Genomic DNA, 22,370 nt, shown 5'->3' with positions numbered 1-22,370 from the left:
ATTTCCCACCGCAAAGAAACTGGCCGCACTGTTCTTTAATCACATGGTTAGACTCTGCTCATTCCCGAACAAGGTCATTAGTGACCGTGGGCCGCAGTTCATTGCCACCTTCTGGCGGGAGTTCTGTAAATTGGTCAGAATTGAACAAGGCTTAAATTCCGCCTACCACCCCCAGAAGGAAGGACAGACAGAGAGGGTAAACGGGGTTCTGGAGCAGTACCTACATTGCTTTATTAACCACCGACAGTCCGACTGGGTTGACCTGCTCCCATTTGCCGAATATAGGTATAATAATAGTGTGCATAGTTCCACCAAGGAACTATTCTCCACGGTATATGGGTATGAGGGAAAGCCCATGCCCCTATTGCCAGGAGGGGAACCCTCCTCAGATCCTACAGCCTTTGAGCAAAGGTGGCAGGGGCCGAGCGGGAGTTGGAAAACTATTCAAGAGAACCTAGAGGCAGCTAAAGAAACCTACAAAAAGCAATATGACAAGTCCCATACTCCTGCGTGGGATTTCAAGGTGGGAGACTCTTTATTCGTATCCACTAAGAACCTGCCACTCAGCCAACCTTCCAGGAAACTAGCTTATAGGTTTCTAGGGCCCTTTAAGATCAAGAGGGTCATAAACCAGGTGACAGTGGAACTAGAGCTGCCAAAGGCACTGAGTAAAGTACACCCTGTATTTCATTGCAGCCTCCTTCATCGGGACCCCGGGGCTTCGGCCTGGCATCCTCGAGTACCAAGAAATCCTGGACTCTAAAGTCAAAAGAGGGGTATTACTTAGTCAAATGGAAGCACTTCCCAGCCAGAGAAAATGAATGGGTGGCTGAGGAAAATATCTCAGCACCAGATCTGATCAAAAGGTTCCATCAAAAATGTTCCAATGGGGCTGTGGAGGTGGCTTAAGGGGGGCAGTATGTCAAGTCTGTCTGTAACTCTGGCTCAGTCAAAGAGCATTCTGTGTAGAACCAAAGTATAATCAAATGCTGCTAGCTCATACTCTCCCTCCCCCTCCCATCTTGTAGTGTGTAGCTTTGCTTTGAAATGGAAAGATGTGAAAGTCTTATCTGTGCCTTCTCAGGCCTGGCTCTCGGAAGGGAGTCAGGAGCCCACTACGATCAAGGCCATGCAAGCCTGAGAACGAATTGGTAACATCAATGTGTGAATGTTCCCTGCATAATCCTCCCCCCTTAGGAATTCCTTTGAAGTGTCCCTTATATGCAATGTATCTACTGTATACTCTTTAGTCTTTTCAATGCTGGCCTAGCCTCAAGTATCAGTATCAATAAAATAGTTTCTTTGTATCAACAATGACTCGTTATTGAATCTGCTGACTTGACATCAGGATTATTGGCTCAGTCTAGATGCCATCCCACCTAAGGTCACCGATGGGGGTGAGGGAACCCCTGCCTATGTGGAGGCGCTTCTCCATCATCAGCCAGCAGGCTGGCAGGGGGGAAATCCTGTCCCTAACTGGCCCAAAAGGTGATATGATGACATTGCCCGGAGTGATATAATCATGTCACCAATGTCACATGACAATGCTCTAGTTTTTTGGGGAAATTCTATTGCAAGATTGGCTACAAACCATAGAGTTTTGGCCAGAAACTAGAGCATCACCCCAAAGTGATAACATCACTTCTGGGCGATGTCATTGTACCATGCACACAAATCACACACAGCAGAAGATCCTGGAGAAGAACCAGGATCCCCACCCCCTCCATGGCAGCCATGTAGGACCTGGCAACCGTAGTCCCACCCCACTGTGCTGTTTAAAATAAAACAAGTGGGGACCTGCAAAGATTTTTGGTTCCTTCACTTTTTCCAACCCACCAGCCAAAGTACCATAATTGGCTCCCGTCTTCAGCTTTCCCTCCTTCCTCCTCTTGGTAGTCTCGCCCCAGGAAAAGTCTGACCCAGTTGCATGGTGCACATCCTGCTGTGACTGGGCCCAGTTGCATGGTGGCCACAGAGGAAGGCCAAGTTGCACAGTGGCTACCAGGGTTGTGACCCCCCCCCCCCCCATGGCTATGCTTTACAAAAACCAAGACTTGGAGGGCTTAACAGTATTGTTGTGATTGCCCGGCAATCTCCAACATGGTTACTGAGAGCTCAGTAGGCATTCTTTTCTAGCGCTTCAGGCATTGTTTCTGTTATTTTAGGAAGTTATTTTTTACGATGTATCTTTTCTTAGAATTCAAGGCGTTTTCCTCCTTCCAACTTGGGATTTCCTTCAGGTTATAGAGAAATTCCCTCCCCCCATTTGTCCCTAGCCCATTTTGTAATTTGTTGTTTCACACTCTATGACCTAGTTCAGATTTAGATATATGATACCAGTCCTGTACACAGCAATACACACTACCTTCTTCTTCTCCTGTCCCTGGGAAATTCTGGACCCTGATTTCATCAGTGCTACAGATTATAAACACAATAGGTGAATGTGGGTGGGAGAATGAGCTCTGTTGCAGTGGGGATAGTCATTGCAGGGCAGGTCTCCCACTATATTTGGAGACCATTTGGCCTGGACCCCTTTTCCTACCACGAGGGAGGGGGTGGAATTCAGCATCAGGCTGATACATGATGTTACTTCTGACACAAAACCAGAAGTGATGTCAATCCATCAGTGTCCATCATCTCTCCTCCATTTGATCTTCACAATAACCTATAAGGAAAATTAGAGCAAAAGAAGGTAACTGACCCAATGTCATCCAGTTAATAGCGTGGAAGCAGAGAGACTTGAATCCAGGTCTCCTCACTCTTTGTCCAACAATTTCACCATTACCTCACACTACCTATCAACCAGTCTATTGTATTTGTCATTTTCTGGTTAATGTCACTGAGGGTAGGGGAGTTTTATTAATCAGAAATATTTGCTTTGGATATTTTTCTGGAATGAGCTCCTTCTCTGTTACTCAGAGGACCAGATCAAACATAAAACTTATGGTTTTTAAAAAATAAAACAATGTTAATGTGATATATCTTAAAGATGATGAAATATATAAAATGTTTTTCATGCCAAAATAGTGCGGGGAGGGGAGAGTTTTGCCCTGGTTCAAGTACACATGTGTGCATCTGTATGCACACAGTGTCTACAACCATGGTCTAATTTAAAATCAATAACATTTGATCTTTGCATCTAAGTTTTTAATTGCATTTCATAGAGCCTACAAAAATCACACAATTGAGGTTGCCACATAAAAGAACAAACAATTATATTTTATTTCTTAAACCAGCAGAAGATTTCATTTTGTTTTATTTATTATGATCCAAGATCAGCCAACCTAAGAGTCCAAGCTAAATTGGTAACAGCATATAAAACCAAAAACCCTGTTAAGCGCCAGTGTTAGTAATGCAAGGCAGTTAATGAAAGAATTAAAACACCTGTTTCCTCATCAACTGAGCTAAAGTGCAAAATCTGGCTACCTTAAGTATGATTTAATTAAGGCAATCTACAAGGAGAGTGGACATATAACATTTATCAGATTTTCCTGGTAACATAGATAAAATTGGGATAATATACAGGGAACAAATACCCTAATAAAACGAACAATGAAGTAAGAACATAAGAGAAGTTATGTTGAATCAGGCCAATAGCTCATCCAGTCCAACACTCTATAGTTACACAGTGGTCAAAAAAACCAGGTGTCATCAGAAAGTCCATCAATGGGGCCGGGACACTAGAAGCCCTCCCACTGTGCCCCCCCCCCCAGCATCAAGAATACCCCAGACAGAGAGTACCAACATGCTGTGGCTAACAGCCACTGATGGACCTCTGCCCCATATGCTTATCCAATGGAATGCACTGCCACATGAGGTGGTGATGGCTGCCAGTTTAGACAGCTTGAAGCTGTCTAAACTGGCAGCCATCACCACCTCATGTGGCAGTGCATTCCATTCATACTAAATTGCATTCAGTGCATTCCATACATTCAGCGCATTCCATACATATTCAATTGCTTCCATAGTTTTTGGCTGGCAAAAACAGAAAACAGTAGAAATAAGGGATACCTAAATATTTGCATTGCACCTGAGCTGAAGGCAGAATGTTGAAACCGATCAAAGTAAATGCTGAGATATTTAGGGAATTCTAAGACATAAAGGTAATTTGCTTGAACAGAATTTTGACCATAATTCCCTACTACCAGATAAGAGTTGATGCAGGGTCTATCAACATGAAGACCTAGAACCCAGATTCTTTGGCTGTTTCTTTAGCTCCCAAAAAACTGCAGGAGAACCATACCTCTCTTTTTTAAAAACAACCACCTGCAATTCATTTTCAAAGGGAGATGAAAACTTTGTTCTAGTGGCAGATTGTCTCTACAGCTGCTCACACTAATCCTAGCTTAATTTTTCTGCACCCTGATCGGGCAATGCAAAACAAAAATGAAAGGAGAAGAGATGCCTCTCTTGACCAATAGTGAATATCAGGGGTCATTTTGTAGAAAAATAGGTGATGGAGCTCATCCAGGATTGTTATGCAGCTGCACCTACTATTCAATGGACAAGTTGGGAAGGAGGAGGTGGAACTCTCAGGTTCAGGAACTGTGCTCCAGTGAGCTACCACTGAATCCGAGGACTGGTGAATATATGCATTCTATCTTTTAGCCTGGTCAGCTGAATGTTTTGTTTTTCCTCCTCCTTTGCTTCTGCAATCTTACACTGATGTCATTCTTCTCAGCAGCCTGTGGAGTGCCTCCTTCACCTGATCATTCCTCAAACAATAGATCAAGGGGTTGAGAAAAGGCGTAACAGCTGTGTAGAAAACAGTCACTGCTTTAGTCAACGCTGAATGACTCTCTCCAGCTGGAGTTAAATACACCGCTGCCACTGAGCCATAGAAAAGTGTCACCACCACTAGGTGGAAAGATATAGTAGAGAAGGCCTTCCTCCGGCTGCCTTGGAAGGAAGCTTTCAGTAGGGTCAGAATCACAACACTATAGGACAGCACAACAAAGAAAGCATTACCTAAAACCACCACATTCATAAAAATCTCACAGACTTTGGGGGCGATTCCTAGTGGCGGGCAGGCCAAGGATAGAATTGGTCCAGGATCACACAAGAGATGGTCAATGACATTGGGGCCACAGAAGGACAACCTGGAGATCAAAATCACTGGGAAAATGTGCCACAGAAAGCCAAGGATCCAACAAAGGACCATTAGAGAACAGCAGAAGTCTTGGGACATAATTTGTGGGTATTGCAGAGGGTGGCAGATAGCCAAGTACCGATCCAAGGCCATGGCTGAGAGGAAGAAGCATTCAGTGCTGCCCAGTGAGAAGAAGACATAGAACTGAAGGAAGCAGGAGCGGAAAGTGATGATCCCATGAGGGAACGTCAGGTCAAAAAGCATCCGGGGCACTGTGGTACTCACATAACAAATCTCTAGCCAGGAGAAGTTGCTCAGCAAGTTGTACATGGGCTGCCTGGACAAGTGGATATCTAAAAACACCAGTGTAATGATGGTGATGTTCTCAGCCAATGTGAGCACATAGAGAATGGTGAAAAAGACAAGGAGCAGGAGCCGCTTCTGTTGTCCACTACCAAAGCTCATCAGAATGAATTCCTGCACTCCAGTCCCATTGGCCAACTCCATCTGGAATCAAATAATACGGATGTCACTAGTCTGTCTGCCACCTGTTTAGCCCACCCACACAACTTTGTGTAGATTGTAGAGTTCTCCTCTCCATTTTATCCTCACAACAGTGCCTTTAATTAGGCTAGGTTGAGACACTGGACCAGAAGACTTATTAGTTTTGAGTTTGCCTTTTGTTACCTCAATTTGACTCAGTTCCTCAGAAATCCTTAAGAAAAACAGTGGCTGTGGCCTGGGTATGTGCTCCAGATCCTGAATACACACTGAATACAGCTGTGAAGAATTCATTTGGTTTCTCATTAGCAATCCTTTTATTCCTGTAATCTAAGCCAATCTCCTGCACCTGATATATCTGGAAAAATTCTTATCGTTTGTCTAAACATTTTTGACCACCCACTCGTCAAATTCTTCTTTTGCTTACTGTCGACTTACATTTACTTGTGCCCTTTTCTGTTCACTTTTACTAGGAAAATAATCTTTTTTGCCTTTTATTGCTTCTTTGACTTAACCATGCAGTTGTTAACCATGCAGACATTCCCTTAGACTTGTTGGTACCTTTCTTGAGGTATAGATTTTATCCAGGCCTCGATCAGCTTAGTTTCTGGGCATTCTGGAAGAATTTGACTCTCTTAACGTGATTCTGTTTATTTTTGTTCTGACTAGTTGTCTCATTTTAGCAGATCTCTCCCTTTTGAAATCAAAAGGGATTGTTTTGGACCTTGGGGGCAAATTTCTGTTGATCTGAATGCTGAAGTTGATAGTATTGTTGCCAGTGTTCCCAGCTGGTGCACCAACATTGACATCTGGCACCAGATCTCCAGCCCCCCTTCTAGTTCAGATTTGCTACACCTCTAGTTGGCTCATTGATGAACTGCTCCAGGGCACAGTAATTTATAACTAAAAAGCTTGCTTCTATGGCAATATCTGAGCATATGTTTGCACGGATCAATGAGAGAATAGTTGAAGAAGACGAAGACATTGGATTTATATTCCTCCCTCCACTCAGAGTGGCTCACAATCTCATTTATCTTCCTTCCCCACAACAAACACCCTGTGAGGCAGGTGGGACTGAGAGAGCTCTGACAGAAGCTGTCCTTTCAAGGACAACTCCTATGAGAGTTTTGGCTGACCCAAGGCCATTCCAGCAACTTCAAGTGGAGGAATGGGGAATCAAACCTGGTTCTCTCAGATAAGAGTCTGCACACTTAACCACCACACCAAACTGGCTCTCTGAAGTCATGCAGTATTGCAACATTCTACCCTTTGGTCACTACCATTACTTCTTATTCCTTCTTTTAAATTTTTTTTAAAAGTATTTATTAAGATTGAGCAAAAGATAATACGATAATTAAAGAGGATATACATTTCATAGTTGTAGAACAGCTGCATACAGAGTATTTCAATTTAAAAAGACTGGAACTTGCAGTGGTCAATTAGAAATAACCAAAGATACAAAATATAAATTCACTAATCACTAAAATTGGAAAACAGGGCATACTTTTTTAAAAAATCTAAAAAATACTTGGGTACAATGAACCAGTAGTTCATCTCATCCTATGTCTCAGTCAAACCAACTAGCCAACTGTTGACTAATTGTGAGTGTGAAAAAAGGAGGATGTGTGAGTATATGTTGAAAATTACTGTCTTCCTATTTGATATAGAGAACAACACCACCCAAGTATGTTCCTTCCTGTCCTCTCTGTAGACTTTTTATCCAGGAATAATGGTGTTCGATAGACTTTCCCTTTTCCTCCGGATTTCTGAAATGCCCACTGTATCTATATTGTCATTTGGCGCCAAGTTCTCCATCTTCCCTATCTTGGCTCAGAGACATTTAGCACTGAAATACAAGCACCCACGCCTTGTTTTGTTCTCTAATGACCCCATCTGCCTTGGCCCTCAGGCTTCTTCACATGGCTTTTCTTTGCACCCTACTCCCATTCTCAAGCTCCACCTTCCTCCTTTTGCAAGAATTTAACACACAGCAATTCTTTGGGATGATGATCAAGTGAGTCAAAGTAACCAGGAAAGATCAGAAATGTGACTGGCAGTGTGTGATGCTATGCATGATCCTTTCTATCAGCCCCCCCCCCCCCCTCCATTCACTCTCTGGCTATAATTTTAGAAAGAATATCAACACCGGTTTGTGGAAACTCACCTTTTCCCTAGAAGGTGGTGCTATTCACACCCATACCACCGTGGTTCCTACCTCAGCCTCCTTTGCCCAGGGACTGATTCCCATTTTCTTTACCTCAAGTAGAACCAAAGCATCAATTTATCCAGCAGAAAGGTTTCCTTTGCTGTGGTCCGACTGGCCAGTTCCATCTGGGGCACAGAATTGATCTGCGGCAACACTGGTCTTCCAGCATTCAATGGTAAACTAATGATGCTTCCTCACATGTTCAGAATGGATAAAACATCTGCAGATATGGCGTGGCTTATATGCCACATAGAGGATGCAGCTGTAGTTAAAAGAAGCACCACTGTATGTAAAAATAGCCTTTGCATGAGAAGGAAGCCAGCTTGGGAGTATAATCATTGTCTATATGTTTTCTAAGTTTGCAGTCACACATAATTAGGTATCACACCATTGCTGCGTTAGAGCAGTCATTTGTGACCTGATCATCTTGTTACCACATGAAAACAGAGTGGTAAATGATTATTATAGTTCAAAACCCAATGAGGTGTGGATGGATCGTGAGCAGTGTTTCCTCTAAGCTGTTAGTGTGAGGTAGCTCACAGGTTTTTAGGCTCCAGCTCACACATTTTTGTCTTAGCTTAGGAAAATTGACACCAGAGCACGCTAATTTATGCAGTAGCTCACAACTTTAATGTCAGTAGCCCACAAAGTAGGATTTTTGCTCACAGAACTCTGCAGCTTAGAGGGAACATTGACTGTGAGTCCTTACTAATAGATGGTATGACTTAGACCAGACTTGAATCCTGCATGGTCTTCTTTGTTTCCCTAAAAACCACGATCCAAAATAAGAATGAAATTCCATCTCAATGTATCAGTGTTATCTCCAACTTGCACTTGCTAGCAAAGTGCCCGTTGGGTTGACATGAGGCTAATAAAGTTCAAAAATATTTGCCAAAATATCAGCTAACACTAGGCAGATGGCTAAAAATTGACCCCAAGGTTCTCTTGCAAGGTTCTGGATAGCAGGTTAAGTAACTATAGAACACCAGCGTAAGGTGGTGTGAAACCATCTGTTGTGTCCTGGGAATGCAGAATGCTGCAAGACCCTTCCATCTGTTCTTTAGAAATGACACTCTAAGAAACTTTCCTCTGAGTTTCTTATCTCGGCCCCTCTTGCTTTGGTAATCATCCACATTTCTGTGCCTCTGTGGTACAAGGTGAAGTGCTCTCTAACCAACTCAGGACATAACCTAGTGATGAAATCTGGTGTGTGTGTGTCTTACTCTGAGCTTAAATGTAGTCTTGTTAGAGGATAGAGAAGACAGCTTTGGGAAGGTCAGATTGTAAATTGCTATGGTGCTCATATCTGGTTTTTTGCAAGCCATTTTAGAGTTCCTTAACAGACTTCTTAAAATTACAAGAAATACAGGACCCTTGAGAACTTGTCTGTGGAGGGTAGTTCTTCTTCCTATCAAAACAGGATCTCCTCAGAGACTAATTTCCCTTACTGAAGAATAAACAGTTAACAAGTCTTTTGTTGTCATGAGTATTGATGACTCCAAGCGGGAGAGGTGGAACCCCTGGGTCTAGAATTGAATTTGTATCTCATCAACTTTTCTGCTGATGAAGAAAGGAGGAAGAGACACCCGTAACCACCCAAAATGGCTATGCTAAGGATCATGACACCTGCACGATGGATCAAAGTCACAGGGGATGAGAGCTGTAATAAGGAGGTGAATGGGGAAAGAAGGACAGGGAAACCCAGTGAAATACATCTCTTAAGGCAGCTATGCTGGACTTTCTGCCCACATTTCCACCAAAGCTCCCAAACCCTTTTGGGCCTATGCCTAGACCACACATCTCTGTGGCAACTGACCTGCCCACAGGCCATTAGTCTGAATGAAAGCAAATGGCCCAGTTCTGAGACTCCTCTCAGACAGTGATTAAAATCTCCTGACATCAGAGGCAGATAGGCGAGAAAGGACTCAACACAGTATGATGTAGAGTTTGTGTCAGGCTCAGGTATGGTTCACCCTGCTCTGCCATGAAGCTCCCTGGGTGACTTCAGGCTAATAACTGTCTCTCAGCCTAGCCTACCTTACAGGATGGTTGTGACGATAAAATGAAAGAGAAGAAAAAGAAGAATGCAGATGTATACCCCACCCTTCTCTCTGAATCAGAGACTCAGAGCAGCTTATTATCTCCTATATCTTCTCCTCCTACAACAGATACCCTGTGAGCAGTGTTCCATCTAACTTGAGTTAACATGAGCTAGCTCACAGCTTTTTAGCTCCTGACTCACATTTTTTTCTTAGCTCAGGAAAAATGGCCCCGGAGCAAGCCAACTCATGCAGTAGCTCTCAGTTTTAATGCCAGTAGCTCATGAAGCAGAATTTTTGCTCACAAGTCTCCACAGCTTAGAAAGAGTATTGCCTGTGAGGTGGGTGGGGCTGAGAGGACTCTCACAGCAGCTGCCCTTTCAAGGACAATTTCTGCGATAGCTATGGCTGACCCAAGGTTATTCCAGCAGCTGTAAATGGAGGAGAGGAGAATCAAACCCGGTTCTCCCAGAAAAGAGTCTGCACACTTAACCACTACACTAAAGAGTGGGTAATGCACACAACTAGGGGCGCCAGCCTCTTGAAATTACAGCCAATTTGCATTAGATCCCCTGAAGAAAATGGCTGCTTTGGAGTATGGACTCTACACTACCCTGCTCTACTGCTGAAGTCCCTCTCCTTCACAAACCCCACCCTCCCCAGGCTCCAACCCCAAATCTCCAGGAATTCCCCAACCCAGAGTTGGCAACTTTTTATGTCACCTTGACCTCCTTAGAGAAAGGGCAGAATAAAAAACTACGAACCAAATAAATTTCTTCCTAAACAGTCTTTCAGACACTGTCTAGCATGTTTATGTTAATGAGGTGGCTTCTTAAATTTGGAGTAACTCTGGGCCTCAGCGTGTCTTAATTTTTCCCTGGCTGGGGGACTGAAATAGAGAACACGTCTGCAAATTTCAGTGGGCTCTACGTAAAGAGGCTGCAATTTTTGCAGGAAAGATATTCGACAGTTGAACTCACTATGTTTGAAGGAGGTGATCAGACATAAGCTGATCACTCAATCTGTTTTGTCAACAGAGCAACTGAATGAGGGTTGCCAACCCCCAGTTTGGAGGCCCTCCACCCACTTCAGGGTCATCAGAAAACTGCGGGGTGGGGATGTTTGCTGGGCACTCCGTTATACCCTTTGAAGACCGATTCCAATAAGGTATAATGGAGAATTGATCTGTGGGTATGTGGGGCACTGGGGGGGGCTATTTTTTGAGGTAACGGCTCTAAATTTTCATCATAGCATCTGGGGCCTCTCCTCAACTTGTCTCCCAGGATTCAAAAAGATTGGAGCAGGGGTTCCAATTCTATCAGCCCCCAATTAGCCCCTATCCTTCATTCTTTCCAAATGGAGGGAAGGCATTTAAAAGGTGTGCTGTCCCTTTAAACGTGACTTCCAGAACTCCCTTTGGAGCTCTTGGCTCTGCCCCCAAAGTCCCCAGATATTTCTTGTGTCGGACCTGGCAACCTAAATTGAACGTGTATCAAACTGCTTTGTATTTCCCCAATCTGAATAAGTGGTTACATACTAAAACATATGAGTAGAAAGAAGGAGTGTTACAAATCGAAAACCAAAGGAAGTCCTAGACTACTTCTTTTTATTTGTTTGCTTACTTAAAACATACATATGCTACCTTTCCAGCCAAATATGGTCCCTAATTTGGCACATTATCTTTGTTCCACAAGAAAAAAAAAAGATCTGGGATAACGACTATTTAATGTTTTCTTGTTATTACTTGTTCTCTTTTGTTCAGTTCAGGCCTCAGAACGATCATGAAACATTTGGGGAAAAAGATACAACCCAGTAACCCAGCACTGGAGGCCAAGATAGAGAAGATCTCCACGGCAACCATATATTTCCCTTTGGTGCTCAGGTAGGTTGGGACAAAACACAACCAAACACTACAAAACATCATCATGCTGAAGGTGATGAATTTGGCCTCGTTGAAACTGTCTGGCAACTTCCGGGCAAAGAAAGCCACAGCGAAGCTAATGGAGGACAGAAGACCCATGTAGCCCAGAACGATATAAAACATAACAGAAGACCCTTCGTTGCATTCTGCTATGATCTCTTCCGTCATTGACTTTGTGTCCACATGGGGGAAGGGGGGAGTGGTTCCTAACCACACTGTACAGATACATATTTGGATCATGGAGCAAAAAAGGACAATGGAGATTGTAAGTCTTTTCCCTACCCACTTCCTCACGATGGACCCTGGTTTGGTGGCCATGAAAGCGACAACCACAGTGACTGTTTTGGCCAACACACAAGAAATTGCTACTGTGAAGATGATGCCAAAAACAGATTGTCGGAGTAAGCAGGTCAACATGCTTGGTTTTCCAAGGAAGAGGAAAGAACAGAGAAAGCAGAGCTGGAGAGAAATGAGGAGAGCGTAGGTGACATCTTTGTTGTTGGCTTTGACAATGGGAGTGTCTTTGTGCTTAATGAAAGTTCTTAGTATCAGGACTGTGATTATGGAGAAAGAAACAGCAGCTAAAGCTAAACAGATCCCCGTTGGTTCTTCATAGGAGAGAAAGTTTATCTTCTTGGGAATACATTGATCGTGGTCTATGCTTGGATATTGATCTTCTGGACATTTAGAACAGACATCCATGTCTGAAAAAAAAGGAAGAGTGACCATCTCAGTTTCAGTTCATAGGAAGTAAAGGGATATTTCAACTGACTCCCTGCAATATGCGAGATATTCTTCATACTGAATTCCAGCAAACGGTTATGTGCTGGGCAGGGGTCCCCATTGCCCTGAATGCCATAATACCCACTGAGAACTTTTCTGGCACCAGTTTGAGACCCAGTTTGGTGTAGTGGTTAAGTGTGTGGACTCTTAACTGGGAGAACCAGGTTTGATTCCCCACTCCTCCACTTGCACCTGCTGGTATAGACCATGGGTCAGTCATAACTCTGTCCGAGGCTGTTGAAGAGCCATTTGTGTCAGAGCTCTCTCATCCCCACCTACCTCATAGTATGTCTGTTGTGGGAAGGGAAAGGAGATTGTAAGCCTCTCTGAGACGCCTTCAGGTAGCGAAGGATGGAGTATAAATCCAACCTCTTCTTCCTCCTCCCCCTCCACTGCTGCTGCTGCTGTTTATCAGTGTTTCCCACGACCCTAGGCCAGAATTCCAATAGTATCAACAGGCTCAAAAATTTAGGGATCCCTATACTAAGGAGCATCTCCTAAGAGGCATTTTACTGTTATCGAATTGTTTGTGAAGGTCAAGTAATTTTTCTCAGATGTGTTGACTGAGATATTTATTTATTTAGGTTAATTTATATTCCCCCCCTTTCCCAGGCGGGCTCAGGGCGGATTACATTGAAATAGAACCAAGCAAATACAATAGAATAACACCAATAAAATACAATTAAAACAGCAACACAGCACAGTACAGTATAACAAAGGAGGGCGGGCTCATAGTGAAGGTTGGAGTATAATCAGTGGCCCAGATACAATCATTCATTAACAGATCACTGTGGGGGAGGATAGCCAATGGTATAGGCAATAAAGCAAAGGGCGCCAACCCATCTCAACCAAAGGCCTGGCGGAACAACTCCATCTTACAGTCCCTACGGAAAGGTAACAAATCCGGTAGGGTCTGTATCTCTACTGGGAGCTGATTCCACCAGGATGGGGCGAGGGCTGAAAAGGTCGAGGCGAGACGGACGTCCTTTGGGCCAGGGATAACCAGATGTTGGTTGGCGGATCGCAGCTGCCTTCAGGGCTCATATGTCAGTACTAAAACCCTGAAGTGGAACCGGATTTTAATTGGGAATGTCAGGGACTGAACTCGGGTGTTTTTCCTGCCTAGCAGGTGCATGCATTGTATCAACTGTCCCCAAATGGTTACTTGTACCTCAGTCAGGGCCGACCACTAGACAAGCTAGGCAATTGCCTAGGGTGCCTGCCTTCTGGGGCACCAAATTGGGTGCCCTTCCCTGTGACTCAGGGATGTTAATGTGTGAGGAGAGGGCGCCAGATGTTAGCCTTCCCTAGGGTGCCAGACAGCCTAGGGTCGGTCCTGACTTCTGTGCCATCTGTTTTTAATCCCAGGGGATGTGTGTATTTAAGTGTGCTTGCAGGGGGGCACAGTGGGAGGGCTTCTAGCCCCACTGGTGGACTTCTTGATGGCACTTGTTTTTTTTGGCCACATGGGTTCTCTTAAGTCTTGGGGAAGTCACAGTCACTTGCCTTTCTGGAATGAAACTTTCCCTTCTGGGCAAGGAGCACATTCATAGCAGCAAAAGGGCTCCCCTTCTTTCTTTCTTTTCTGATAACCAGGCTGACAGGCATCGCTACATCTCGAAACAGGCAGTTTCTATCCAGGAAGAAGACAGAATCCTGTGGAACCTTCGAATGCAATAAATGTTCATAGCAACAGACAGACATTAAATGCAAAAACATTGTTAGATGGAGAACAAGAACAGATTACCAACGAGACAAGGAAAAAGCCTTGCTTTGAATCCCAATAACATGACTTTTTCTGGCATCAAATCCCAGCTAACTTCGGGCGAGCATGCAGGGTTTTCAAGGCAAGAGACATTCAGAGATGGGTTGCCAGTGCCTGCCTCTGCATAGCAACCCTGGTATTCCTTGGTGGTCTCCCGTCCAAGTATTAATCAGAGCTGCCCCTGCTTAGCTTCTGAGAACATAAGAACATAAGAGAAGTCATGTTGGATCAGGCCAGTGGCCCATCCAGTCCAACACTCTGTGTCACATAAGAACAGAAGAGAAGCCATGTTGGATCAGGCCAGTGGCCCATCCAGTCCAACACTCTGTGTCACATAAGAACAGAAGAGAAGCCATGTTGGATCAGGCCAATGGCCCATCCAGTCCAACACTCTGTGTCACATAAGAACAGAAAAGAAGCCATGTTGGATCAGGCCAGTGGCCCATCCAGTCCAACACTCTGTATCACACAGTGACCAAAATACACACACACACACACTGTGGCTAATAGCCACTGATGGACCTCTGCTCCATATTTTTATCTAAACCCCTCTTGAAGGTGGCTATGTTTGTAGCTGCCACCACCTCCTGTGGCAGTGAATTCCTCATGTTAATCACCCTTTGGGTGAAGAAGTACTTCCTTTAATCCGTTTTAACCTGTCTGCTCAGCAATTTCATCGAATGCCCACGAGTTCTTGTACTGTGAGAAAGGGAGAAAAGTACTTCTTTCTATACTTTCTCCATCCCAGGCATAATCTTATGTTTAAACAATTTTATTGATAACATAGGGTAACAATTTCCATTAATAACTTCTTTTCATCTACCCCATATGCTTCTTTCTAATCATCCCTCCCCTCGTTACTTGACCCCCGCCAGTGTTATTTACTCAAAATACTAACATTAAAAGGTACCCTTAATTACTAAGAACTAAAATTAATATTCTTCTTTCTTCTAAAGTTTAATCATTATCAAAAATTATCCAAAGTCCTTTTACTTTCCACTCATCTTCTACATAACTTCTAAATATTTCCACTCCCTTTTAAAATCTTCTAAATCATAGTCTCTTCATCCCATGCATAATCTTGTAAACCTCTATCATGTCACCCCGCAGTTGACGTTTCTCCAAGCTAAAGAGCCCCAAGTGTTTTAACCTTTCTTCATAGGGAAAGTGTTCCAAACCTTTAATCATTCTAGTTGCCCTTTTCTGCACTTTTTCCAATGCTATAATATCCTTTTTGAGGTGTGGTGACCAGAATTGTACACAGTATTCCAAATGAGACCGCATCATTGATTTATACAGGGGCATTATGATACTGGCTGATTTGTTTTCAATTCCCTTCCTAATAATTCCCAGCATGGTGTTGGCCTTTTTTATTGCAATCGCACACTGTCTTGACATTTTCAGTGAGTTATCTACCACGACCTCTTGGTCAGTCTCTGCCAGTTCACAACCCATCAACTTGTATTTGTAGCTGGGATTCTTGGCCCCATTGTGCATTACTTTGCACTTGGCCACATTGAACCTCATCTGCCACGTTGACACCCACTCACCCAGCCTCAACAGATCACTTTGGAGTGCCTCACAATCTTCTCTGGTTCTCACCACCCTGAACAATTTAGTGTCATCTGCAAACTTGGCCACTTCACTGCTTACTCCCAACTTCAGATCATTAATGAACAACTTAAAGAGCACAGGATCCAGTACTGAACCCTGTGGCACCCCATTGCTTACTGTCCTCCACTGGGAAGACTGCCCATTTATACTCACGCTCTGCTTCCTATTAATTAGCTAGTTTTTGATCTACAAGAGGACCTGTCCTTTTATTCCATGACTCTCAAGCTTTCTAAGGAGTCTTTGATGAGGAACTTTATCAAAAGCTTTCTGGAAGTCAAGGTAAACAACATCTATTGGGTTTCCTTTGTCCACATGTTTGTTCACACCCTCAAAGAACTGTAACGGATTAGTGAGGCAGGATCTTCCCTTACAGAACCCATGCTGAGTCTTCCTCAATTCCTTGGTGGTCTCCTGTCCAAGTATTAACCAGAGCTGCCCCTGCTTAGCTTCTGAGAACATAAGAGAAGCCATATTGGATCAGGCCAGTGGCCCATCCAGTCCAACACTCTGGGTCACACAGTGGCCAAAAAGTGTCATTAGGAGGTCCACCATTGGGGCCAAGACTACTAGAAGCCTCCCACTGTGCCTCCCTTCAAGCACCAAGAATACAGAGTATCACTGCCCCAGACAGAGAGTTCCAGCAATACACTGTGGCTAATAGCCACTGATGGATCTCTGCTCCATATGTTGATCCAATTCCCTCTTGAAGCTGTCTATGCTTGTAGCTGCTGCCATCTCCTGTGGCAGTGAATTTCATGTGTTCATCACCCTTTGGGTGAGATCAAATGAGATTGGGCTTCCCAGGGCTATCCAGGGAAGGGATAAAATGGCATGCTCTTTTAGAATGCTTAGTTTCTCCCTTGTTTCTTTTATCCAGATATACAAGGAAGTTGTGTTCAACTTTACAAAGTTTTGGAGACTTATGATGTAATCTTGAACAGAGACAAAACTTCTAGATCCATTTAAGTCAATGGTCTTTAAAAGTAGTCATTTTGCTTAGGATCACATCATTAGAACCAAGTCCTGGTACTTAGATATTTGCCCCAGCATCCCCCAGATGAAGACATGAGACACCAACTAGTTTAATTATTTAACAGTAGGGCTTTTTTGGTAGCAGGAACTCCTTTGCATATGCCACACACCCCTGATGTCGCCAATCCTCCAAGAGCTTACAGTAGACCCTGTAATAGGAGCCCTGAGTTAGAAATGACTGGTGCTTGCAAAGGGGATTACCTTTCTCTTTTAAAGCTTTTGGAGGATTGGCTACATCAGGGGTGTGTGGCCTAATATGCAAATAGGGTTGCCAAGCCCCCGGTCCAGGTGGAGGTTTCCCCACCTGGGAGGTTCCCAACCTGCTGGCCCACATTGGGCCAGCGCGGGTTACCTCCCCCTACGTCACTGGCACAATGACACCACCTGAAAGTGACATCATCATACCAGTGATGTTGAGTGGTGGCCACTCTAGGTGTTTTGGGGAAAACTCTATGTTTTCCCCGGACGTTCTAGCCATTTGGGAGAGAAAACTCTATGGTACAATAGGTACCATAAAGTTTTCCCCTTCCAAATGGCTAGAGCGCTTGAGAAAAGCATAGAGTTTTCCCGGAAACACCTAGAGCGGCCACGCACAATGTCACCGACACGATGATGTCACTTCTGGGTAGGCATCAATGCTATAATGCAAAGTGCATGCGCTAAAGTCCCCCACCGGAAGACACAGGGGACTTGGCAACCCTATATGCAAAAGAGTTCCTTCTACAAATAAAGCCCTATTTAACAATATTCAACTTACATAAATGGCTGATCTACATCACTGCTGATTTTTCTATTACCTGATGATTTTGAGGTTGGGCTGCCCTAGGCACTCTGATTGGCTGCTCTGTCTTCTTTACAGCCAATGGACCCTCATGTTTCCTTTGAATTAAACTAGGGCGATGGCAAATCCATCCTCTGCATAATTTACAGTGAATCTCAATCCTTTAGATTTCAGAAATTCTATCACCAGCATCATAGAGGCTACAATTGCATGGAACAAAACTTGTGCTTTCCCCTTCAGTATGTATCTGCTGAATTATCAGTAAGTGTGCTTTAAGATCTATTAATAAAACCATTCTTGATATCTCATTAATCACTGTGTTGACAGAGGTGGAGACAATTGACACCTTAAATTTATGCATCTGTTCAGTATTTGATGGCACGGAGTTCATTACATGGGCTGATCGACCATTACAGTGTCCATTATAAAGCAAAGAATGTTAACTGTCATTCCTACCCTAATAACCAGTTTTTTTTTTTTTTTAGCAGGAACGCACAGCTAGTTTGGCACCAGGGGTGTAGCCTAATATGCAAATGAGTTCCTGCTGGGCTTTTTTTTTTAAAGAAAATCCCTGCTGATAACCAGCCCATAGAACAAAGCTGCCTTCCTAACTACTTTAGAACACCCACCTGGTTAAAGCCCTTGTGCCACACGAGTAAATCCTCCTCGAGGGTGACTTCTTTACTTTCAGGAGCCTTAGGATCCACCCTTCCAACTTTCATTTTAATGATGGAATTGTTTGGAAAGGTGACCATGTTGAGGATGTCAAAGCCAGCTCCCATTTCCCTGTTCTCATCAAAAGACATGGTTTCTCCAGCTGAGTTGTTAAATGACATTCCTTGAAGAAACTGGTGGAGCTAATTGGAAGAAACACAAGAAATGTCAAGGTAGTAACGTATTTGATTCTTCCTATTGAGAATTGCAACACCTTCCATGCTAGTGCTAATACACTTCCACACAGCTCCAGCTAGACACATCCTGAAAATGCTGGCATATTATATTTTCAAATCCTTTTTAAATCCCAGACATAACAGAATATGTGAACCTACAAAAATTGATCAATGAATAATGTGAAGAATGAGATATTCATGGAAGAGATATTTTAACATTGTACAAGTCCTGTCATGGCAGTAAAGATATCATCTATCTATCTATCTATCTATCTATCTATCTATCTATCTATCTATCTATCTATCTATCTATCTATCTATCTATCTATCTATCTATCTATCTATCTATCTCTCCCTCCCTCCCTCTCTCCCTTCCTTCCTTCCTTCCTTCCTTCCTTCCTTCCTTCCTTCCTTCCTTCCTTCCTTCCTCAATCCTCTATCCATCCATCTCTCTCTGCCTGCCTGCCTTTCTCTTGAACAAATCAGGTTTCCAGATGTGTAACAATAATATAAAACACAATAAAACTATTTCTTAATGCAGATATAAAAACAGAGAATCATTGAAGCAATAAAGATAAAATGCATTAAAAGTGCATCAATGTACACTGATCAAATTACATTGCCAGCTAGCGAGATCTGCCTCCTTTTGCCCAGACAGACATTATGTACCTGTTACCTGCCAAGGCTGGGCATCATGGAGTTCACTATTTCTGCTTCTCAGAATCGACTGATCATTTGATCGGGAGGAGTACATTGTGTGCAAAGCATGTGCAACAGCATGGACTGCATTGTAGATGCCATAGCTGTGACCAGTCATGTGCATTTCAAAAACAGGACCAGGAAGACTCTCCAGTCTCTCCTTTCCTGTACATCTGTTTTGCACTTGAAATCTTGAAAACACACATTTAAATGCTTGCTCCCAAAAGTCTTTGAAAAACCCATCTTCTACGGTTTGGAAAGGTTTCATCACCTGAAGAAATTTCTCAAACCCTAGATGTTCCTGGGAATGAATGGTCAATAAAATAGTTCCATGGAAAATGGTCAGATCTAAATGCCTCTCATATTCTGATAAAGCAAAATCAACCTCGCTTGTTGTAATCCACACCTTCCCAAAAGATGTGAATTCCTTATGTCCACAAATTGTTAACAGGAATCTCATGGTCTGAGAATCTCCATAGACAACATATATATTGGCATTGCTTGATTTAAGAAATACAGAGAACTTTGAGAGCATGTTATTAATTTCAATCCAGTCATTGAGACGCATTTTTTGTGGCATTTGTTGTAAGAAGGCCAGACAGATTCCATGCTGGGAAAGTAACGGTTCCAGGGCCTTCAAGAAATTTTCTCCACTGTCACCATCCACCGTAAAGAGTCCAACCCATGTCCATCCAAAATGCTTGAGTAACCAGATAATACCCATGTACTGTTGGGTTTCTTCAGTGGCCATGTGGTAAGAAAAGGGAAACTGCACTGTTTTCCTCTGTTCTGGAGCAAAGGACCCATATGGGAACTAAAAGAAATGTTTAGAATATTTTAGAGTTGGATTAAAAGGAGTGCCCCGATCTGTATTCTGACTTCTCTTCAAGGCTGTTCATCAGTCTCAAATCCAGATTGTAATCTGCAGTGCTAGTTTGGTGGGTGTTCTACAAACTGAAATTTTGAAATAACATGGCATTTCTGAGAAATGTGTACAGGGAAGTATCTGATTCTGCCCTCTGTTTCTTGTCCCTACTGCCTAACTGAATAACTATGTACATTCCATATTATACATTGTATGCATTAAAGTATCTAATCACAGATCATCATGTTTCCGAACCACAAAACTAGTATGAGAAGGCAGTAATAAGAGAACAATGTATACAGGAGTTAAAAATCTAGCCAATTCAGGTCCTACCTGTGGAATTTTGTAGAGACTTAAGATGCCTGAAATACAATTGGAGATACCAGATCCAAGTCCTCCAATCACAGAAATTAGTTTCTTTGAGGTTGAACACTTGTAGTTAGGAACTAATCTGTGTGATCTGAAGAGGAGGTCCAGAGTGGTACGATATGTCATCCTTTCATGAACGTAGCTGTCATAGATGTGAAATCCAAGGGTGATGTTGGGCAAAATTTTAGGATTCGTGTTAATCTCATTTACAGCAAATGTCAAGGCAAGACTGTGCTGATAGAACTTTGTCACCATTCTGCAAGTAGAATTTCATAACATGGCATGGCATGAGGTAATCTTATCACAGTTCTAGTCCTTCTGGGCTCTCATTATTTCATTTCCCTGTCTGTAAAATTAACCTTTTATTTGTGTGTGTTTCAGAAAGGAGAGTTGTTAAACCAGCTTTTTTCTAACTGAAGGAGTCTCAAAGCAGCTTACAATCTCCTTCCCTTCCTCTCCCTGCAACAGACACTCTGTGAGGCAGGTGGGATTGAGAGAGTTGAGAGAACTATGGCTGACCCAAAGTCACTCAGCTGACTTCATGTGGAGGAGGAGTGAGGAGCCAAACTTGGTTCTCCCGATTACAGGCTGCCACTCTTAACCCTCTGGCTCCCTCTTAACCACACTGGCTCCCTCTTAAGCAGAATTAATATTAATGTAACTCACCCTGGAGCCAGTCTGGTGTAATGGTTCAGTACGTGGACTCTTATCTGGGAGAACCGGGTTTGATTCCCCACTCCTCCACTTGCACCTGCTGGAATGGCCTTGGATTAGCCCTGGCAGAGGTTGTCCTTGAAAGGGCAACTGCTGTGAGAGCCCTCTCAGTCCCACCCACCTCACAGGGTGTTTGTTGTGGGGAGAGAGGGTATAGGAGATTGTAAGCTGCTCTGAGTCTCTGATTCAGAGAGAAGGGTGGGGTATAAATCTGCAATTCTTCTTCTTCTTAAACCAAATTAATATTTGTGAGCCACCAACACAATGGCACCCTTTACCAGATGCTATGTGGAATCTCTACTTTCTTTTTTGTTGTTGTTCTAAAATTTGTTCATTGTTTTTGTTTCTTTTGTCCCTTGAGAAATTGTCGTACACGTGCCCCCTCAAAGACTCTTGTCAAGTGTTCAGTTGAGATCTCTCATAGAACTGCTTTGTGACTCTTTAATACTCCCTCAACTGTCACTACTTGATCCGAGATTGCTCCCTAACAAACCTCTAAATTCTCTGAAAATCCTTAAGAAGCCTGAGTGAGTTAATCACAAAAGCTTCCTTACTTTGTACCAGAGATGATGTCTTTCAGTGGACGTCTCCTGAAAGAATACTTGGAAGTAAAAAAAGTCATCTGAGACATAATCCCACCAATGAGGAGATCCCCAGACTGATACCACTCATGGGGAACAAGGAGAGCATCGGTCTCAGAGCAGGGAATGAAAGCTTCAAATGCCACGGGAGTAAAGAGAAGCGGCAACACCAGTAGCACCAACATTCTGGCTGCAAAGTGGCTGTCAACAAGCTGCTGTGTATGGTGCCTGATTGACAAGAGGGTTACAAAAGGGGAAACAATCACCCTAAATTGAGAATCAAGTGGCTTGAAATACATCCCTCAGAGGGACATCAGGGGCTACCAATACCTGACATAAAGGCAGCCCGATAGAATGGGAAGTAATATAAGAGGGATTAATCATTACACCACCTTCCCAACTTTGAAGGGCAGAAGGGCATTTTCTTCTTATAACCACCAAAAGACTAGACTCTTCTCGAGCTCATCCTAAGAGTCACTGCAGCTTGCTGATGAAAAATAAATCTTGATAATTACAGGGAA

The 22,370-nt window shown here is 43.3% G+C and overlaps 2 protein-coding genes across 2 annotated transcripts; both read right to left on the bottom strand.

Annotated features, from left to right (window-relative positions):
* Positions 1-4,657: 4,657 nt before the first annotated feature.
* LOC132584396 (olfactory receptor 11G2-like) lies at positions 4,658-5,596 on the bottom strand. The gene has a single exon (XM_060256267.1). It carries the CDS (start codon positions 5,594-5,596, stop codon positions 4,658-4,660), a length of 939 nt encoding a protein of 312 aa, XP_060112250.1.
* Positions 5,597-11,558: 5,962 nt separating this feature from the next.
* Positions 11,559-20,809, bottom strand: LOC132583240 (vomeronasal type-2 receptor 26-like). The gene is made up of 4 exons (XM_060254909.1): positions 20,519-20,809; positions 18,361-18,588; positions 14,046-14,172; positions 11,559-12,460 (listed from the first exon to the last, which is right to left on the bottom strand). Exons 1-4 carry the CDS (start codon positions 20,807-20,809, stop codon positions 11,559-11,561), a joined length of 1,548 nt encoding a protein of 515 aa, XP_060110892.1.
* Between the last annotated feature and the right edge of the window lie 1,561 nt (positions 20,810-22,370).

The sequence above is a fragment of the Heteronotia binoei genome, chromosome 15 (genome assembly GCF_032191835.1).
Source record: "Heteronotia binoei isolate CCM8104 ecotype False Entrance Well chromosome 15, APGP_CSIRO_Hbin_v1, whole genome shotgun sequence".
NCBI classification, from domain to species: domain Eukaryota; kingdom Metazoa; phylum Chordata; class Lepidosauria; order Squamata; family Gekkonidae; genus Heteronotia; species Heteronotia binoei.
The sequence above is the reverse complement of the archived record's forward strand: the minus strand, read 5'-3'. Positions and strand labels throughout refer to the sequence as shown.